The 6,822-nt window shown below is 30.1% G+C and overlaps 1 protein-coding gene across 1 annotated transcript; it reads left to right on the forward strand.

Annotated features, from left to right (window-relative positions):
• The first annotated feature begins 2,056 nt into the window (after positions 1–2,056).
• Positions 2,057–6,183, forward strand: LOC116766847 (NPC intracellular cholesterol transporter 1-like). Its single transcript, XM_032656971.2, has one exon. The coding sequence runs from the start codon at positions 2,823–2,825 to the stop codon at positions 5,658–5,660; it is 2,838 nt and encodes a 945-aa protein (XP_032512862.2). The 5' UTR covers positions 2,057–2,822; the 3' UTR covers positions 5,661–6,183.
• The last annotated feature ends 639 nt before the right edge of the window (positions 6,184–6,822 follow it).

Genomic DNA, 6,822 nt, shown 5'->3' on the forward strand with positions numbered 1-6,822 from the left:
TCTATATAAAAATCGGCATCTAGTGTTATATTTTCATAAAAAGGTAAGTAATAACGTTAATTTTTTTTTTATGTTTTACCTGTTTCAACTCTTATGCACACTTAACATTATGAAGTAAAAGATTGTATGTATCGTCTTTTATCAGGAATTTATTCTATAAAAAAAAAAAATTTTGCTTAGGACAACACTGAATAAAGAAAATACATACCAAAAATATATCTGAAGATCAGAAACCGGAATATAAATTTAAATCGTTTTAGAAACCGTAGTTTTAAAAATATATTAACTATTATATTTATTAATATAAGAAACTAATTATATATAATGCTGCCGTCTATTTTATCATTAATTTACCGCCCACTAGCTATTAAGATAAGAGAACTTGTTATAGGTCACAAATATACTTTGTTTTATTATTGAATATATATTTTAACAGTCCTGGATAGTTTCCAAGAAGACTTAATGATATTTTAAATTAATTGATGGTGCCATGTCTTCTTAATAATAATTCTATTAAGAATATAAAAGTAACTCAATAGTTAATCTTCAATTCAAGCTTTTTATATAATCGTTAAGAAGTTATGATTTTTGTTTGTATCGATTTCTTTATTCCGGAAAAGTCCACTGCCTAGTGTTTCAAAATTTACGTGTATAGGATAGTTTTCACTATGGGAGGCTCCGCCCTCAAACCGCTTAAGTGATTTACCGGACGTCTACGGTCTACCCTCCAATTATATTGATTATCTTTTTTACACGTGTTCCGTAAAAAAATTAATTGTTAACAAATAGTTTATACCATTGGCAGCGAAAGAGGCGAAACTCATAAAAATAACTATAACATTAACTCATAACTGATTAAGCGAAAAAAACATTATTGAATAAGTAACTGTTAACCCCAAGTAAACATTAATATAAAATCGGTACATTCATTAATTCAACTAAATAAGAATTAAAAAGTCAATGGTAAATTTTTGTATACCGTTATAATTATATTTCGGTATGTTTTATACAATTTGATATTTTCGTTGCAAAAAAAATAGGTCAGGGTTTTCATCTGGGCTTCTTTTATCTCTCCAAGATAATTTCAATCCAGAACTAGGTTACTGACTTGTAAATTTGAATCTTTATGTTTTTAATTATATCAAAAGTAGGAAAGACTACATTTGAATAATATTTCAACTTATAAGTTTATTTGTTACAGATCCTACAAATATTATTAATGCAAAATTTTTTTTAAATGTATGGATGTTTGTTGCTTTGTCATGGAAAAACTCCTGAACAGATTCTGGTAAAACTTGCCATTAATGTCGTTTACACATCACAATAAGTTATAAGTTTTAAATTGTTCCAAACGTCCGTGATTTTTTTTAAGGAACAACTCATGGAAGTTATATTTTATATAAAGTAGCGATTTCTACGAGACAACCTCAAAAGTAGTATAATTTTTTATGAAGAAGATTGGTGTAACTGTTAAAACAATAAAAAAAAAAGATTAAACATCTATAAACAATCATAAATATGTATATAGCGATCATTATATATAATATCAAGAAGTAAGGTTAACAGTATGAATAATAACTATAGTAAAAATACTTTTTTGCAAATTTTATATTACTATAGACCTGTAGTAGTGATACGGCTGCACGACTTTGGTCGGTGAGGTGGATTTCACACTTGCCCTCACATCTTGTGACCCTGTCAAAGAACCAGGGCGAACAACGTTGCTCATTACAAACAAATCTGTGATAGTAAAGGAACCCTAATTGTTTGTGGGTGAACACTTAAAACACAATTTCTGGACTCTTCCAAGTGGACACTACCTACCATTATGTAAATAATTTATCAAACTCACAATAAACTTCAAAAAATCAACTTCTTTGAACTTATTTAAATAAACTAGAAAAGAAGACTTAAAATATGCTACAGAGATTAATGGCTATTGGTAGTCATGTTTTTAAATTAACCATAATCTAAAGAACCTATTTAATTATAGATTTCATTCGTTTCATATTTAATTATAGATTTCATTCGTTTCATTAACTTATTTAAAATTTGTAGCAATCCCAAAAATCCCGGGATTCATTAGACTTGACCCCTGATAATTTCGAGACTAAAAAATTATCGGGATCCTGGGATCGAGTTCTCTAGAAGACACATTAATGTACGTATTTTAAGAGTACCGTAAAATTATAAGGCTAATACAAACTATAAATGGTCTTGAATGTCCTTTTCTCACTGTTGTAAAAACAGTTATTATAAGTCTCATGTCAAAACTTGTTTTAACTTTCAGATTTATTACGTAATCAATAGCCGCAAAATTACTAAACAGTTACCGGTTATCGTAAGTAATTGTAATCCCTTCCTATCGGACTTCGCAGCATACTCACCATTTTATCAGTGAGTACTGAGTAGTGACACTGTCACACTGATCCAGTTCAGTGTAGCTTGTAACGCGATGAACGCGACTTTTGTTTCGGTATACGGTTCCTACTTAAATCGCGTATTTATTATATATATTCTAAATTAAGAATATGCTTTGAATGCACATTTCCACATATATATCACTATGCAACTTGAGAATTGTTTCAAAACAAACTTTAACAAGTTGCATTTGTGTATAAATTCATTCACGATATAATCTGGTGAAGTTATAGTACAAAAAATGATAGATGTAAATAAACAATAATACTAATATGAACTCTCATGTGTTTTAAAACAAATATTTCAGTGAAAAAATTTTTGTGAAATAGTGAAAATATTGAGATACAGTTAGGTGAAGTGAATTAAAACTTTAAAATTGTTGTGGTTGCTTATTATCACCTATGCCTAGTAAAAAGAAAATTAAGTCTCCACAGCAGCTATGGGAAAACATTTCTTCAATTTTTGTAACATTTGTTGAGAGGATATTTTTTTCTCTGGGCGTGTTTGTGGCTAGGAATCCATGGAAGGTAATAGCTGCAACATGGATATTTGTCCTCTTAAGTTGCTGTGGACTTTACACATTCTACTTAGAGAAGAATCCTATGAAATTATGGGTGCCTCCAGAATCAGACTTTTATTATGACACAAATTGGTACATAGATAATTTTGGAACTAGTTTAAGAATGCAGAAATTGTTAATTACTGCAGACAATGTACTAGATCCACATGTTATACATTTGTTAAGCAATATAACAAATGAAGTCTCATCCATTCAAATTCATTATAATAATAGAACATATTCTAAAAATGACTTGTGTTTTAAAGTACCTGTAGTTGCCTTTGTTAGTCCAAATTGGAAAGCTAGATCTGAGGTGCTTGTTAAATCTAATAATAGTCAATCTAAACTTAAACATGACGGATATGATATAGATTACTATGATCCATCTCTCTTAGTTGACAATGATTTTTATTGTAGTTTTATTGAGAGTTTCTCACATTCTTGTTATCAGGATAGTATTGTAGATATTTGGAAAAATGATGAAATGTTAATAAAAAATCTAACAAAGTCTGATATTATTAAAAATGTTAATGAGGTGAAAATAAATCCTGTTACTGGCCATTCTGTTGATTATACAAAGCAGTTAGGGGGAGTTGAGCGTGATGAAAATGGTCTAATAGTGTCAGCCAAGTCAGTACTGATTACTTGGTATATGTATGTTAATATGTCAGAGGTTGATCTCAATGAAGTAGGAAACTTAGTTGGTACAGAAGACTGGGTGACAGTCCCATTAGCCATGTGGGAGAAAAAATATTTAAAATATGTGAGTAATTTATCATCACCAAAAAATATAAAGTTTTTTTATGAAACAGGAGGAAGTTTCGCAGATATAAGTGGTGAAACAATGTTTAATGACATGGATAAACTATCTATAGGTATTATGTTAATGTTTTTTTATGTTGTGATGGCAGTTTCTCGCTTCAATTGGCTAGAGATTAGGTTGACATTAGGTGGTGTAGGTTTACTGAGTGTTGGTATGGCATATATTACTACTGTGGGCTGGTGTTCCTTGATTGGTATCCCATTTGGCCCTGTTCACTCATCATTACCATTTCTTCTTATGGGCCTGGGAGTAGATGATATGTTTGTGATGAATGCATGTTGGAAAATAGTTTTGCAATCAGAGTCACACCGAAGTATTCCTGTTAAAGTAGGTCATATGCTGAAGCATGCAGGTGTGTCAATAGTAATAACATCCTTCACAGATATTGTTGCTCTATTGATAGGTGCCATAACAATTCTTCCTTCTTTGAAATCCTTCTGTATCTATGCTGCAGTTGGTGTATTTTTCATATTTTGTTATTCTGTTACTTTTTTTGTTGCAGTTTTCACAATAGACATAAAAAGGATTCGTGACAAGAGAAATGGAATTATATTCTGTTATAAACATAATAATGATGTCAATGTATCATCAAAAACTACATTTTTCCAAAAGATTTTAGAAAGTTTCTATAAAAATATTGTTTTTACTATTCCTGGTAAAGCCACAGTCATCTTATTTGTTTTAATAGTAACAGGTGTTAATATAGCAGCTGTATTAAAATTGGAACAAAAGTTTGACCAAAAGTGGTTTATTCCTGATGATACTTATTATAAACAATTTTTGAACACCCATGAGCACTACTATCCTGATGAAGGTTATCCAGCTATGGTTTTTTTAGGAGATATGGATTACTATAAAGAATTTAATAATTTGTACAACATGATACAGGATTTACGGAATGAATCATATGTTACTGATGTTGTCACATGGGTAGAAACTTTTCATGGATATGTCTTAAAGAATTTTAACCACAACTTACTGAATTCAAGTTCTATTACAGAAGGCCAATTTCTAAATTATTTGTCAAGATTTATATACAGTGGAGTTGGAGGTAGATTTCAAGTAAATTTTAAATTTTCGGGGCCACATGCTTGTGGTAAAGCTATTGATAATATAAGGGCCACAACATTATCTTTTAGATTCACAAGTTTCAAGGGTCCTCAGGAGTATATACCCGCAATGAATCATGTTAAAGACATTGTAAAATCTGCATCCATAGCTACTGGTGATGGGTACCGGAGCGTCTGGTCCAAGGCCTTCGCAAATTGGGTCACTGACGAGATTATAGCTGTTGAAGTGGAGAGAAACATAGAACTAGCATTGCTTTGTGTCATGCTCTGCACTGTGATATTAATTACAAATCTTCAAATGTGTCTATGGATATTCATTTGCGTTTTACTCACAATTGTAAATGTATTAGGAGGAATGCAACAGTGGGGTATGACAGTTGATATCGTGTGTTGCATTGGTCTAGAACTTGCAATTGGTCTTTGTGTTGATTATGCTGCACACGTTGGGCATACATTTTTAACTATGACCCAAGGCGATCGTGGCGAGAGAGCATACAACACAGTCACATCTATCGGCAGCGCAGTTCTGCTAGGCGGTGGTTCGACTTTCCTTTCTTTATCTCTTCTAAGTATGTCGAAAGCGTATACATTTCAATCTTTCTTTAAGATATTTTTGCTGGTAATAATATTTGGTTTATTTAATGGCTTGTTATTTCTACCTGTCGTTTTATCATTAATAGGTCCAGCACCTTACAAAAGTCGCGATGAAAACGTTTTGGAAGCTATAGAACTAAATGGTAAAACTCCTGACAATAAAAAAATGTTAGCTAAGCGAGTAGAGTCTTGATCATTAAGAAACATCTAAATTATTATATTTCCTTACAATAGTTTCGGTTATATTATGTATTTTTTTTTTGTAAGCATAACACTAATGTTTATATGTAATATGATTTAGATTATATATTTTTATAACATTAGTAACATTGTTTATAAAATATATATAAGTCATATAATTGTAAGTGCCTTATAAGTTATAAGTTTATAACCATGGACCATTGCTATTAGTTTTAATATTAGTCGTAGGTTATCTATGTTATCTTAATTCAAAGGAACAAGTCATAATAAATGTTACCAGTAGTAAATACAAACTTATTTATTGTGTTCAACTCAACCATTAAAATATTTTACTTAGTCTGGGTATAAAGTAAAATGTTGGAATATTTTTATTATTACGATTATAAATTTTTGGCAATGTAGGAGTTGCTGGATGTGAAATGCCAGTAATTATTCCTTCCATCTTTTGTAACATCCATTTTTTCTAGGATTTTTAATAATAATTTATCATAACAATATACTCGTGTTGAAAATTATTCCGCCTTTTAATTATTTACCCACCGTTTTAGTTATTAGTAAATTATTTTCATTCGTGATAATTGTTTCCTAATGGAGAATCGTATTTAAATGCATATTTTGGAGTTTAGTAAATATAAATACATTAAAATTAATACGAAAGCTTTATAGTTTAGGATATATTTGTTTAGCAAGTCGTAACATTGAAAAATGTTAATAACAATTTAATAATATAAAATCTTAATTATATTATTTAATAAGCGTTCCCACAATGTAACTGTGATAGGAACTTAGGCCACTAAGGGTCACTTGTTTGTTTGTTTAGATAAAAATAATCATTAAGAAAAGTATACTGCAATATAAAATGAACCTGCTGTCAGCGTATATACGATGCATATTATATAATTCTCGATTGTAATTGGGACAGTGAAAAAAAAACAGAATTCTTATCACAAGGTCAAACTATTGAGTTTAGGTTCACGAACAAAGATCACATCGAAATATCTTCATAATATTGTTACTGGTAATGAATTTATGACTTCCGATTTAATAAAAACATGTGTCATAATAATTTAACAATTGCACAATGAAATTAAGAGACAGGTACTTGTAGTTATTATTCAGTTCAAATTATTTTTGATAATGTTAATGTTCAATGC

Source organism: Danaus plexippus, chromosome 10, assembly GCF_018135715.1.
Source record: "Danaus plexippus chromosome 10, MEX_DaPlex, whole genome shotgun sequence".
NCBI lineage: Eukaryota > Metazoa > Arthropoda > Insecta > Lepidoptera > Nymphalidae > Danaus > Danaus plexippus.

Excerpts from the sequence above, each read along its gene's own strand:
- LOC116766847 (XM_032656971.2), top strand. The coding sequence starts at position 2,823 with ATGCCTAGTAAAAAGAAAATTAAGTCTCCACAGCAGCTATGGGAAAAC.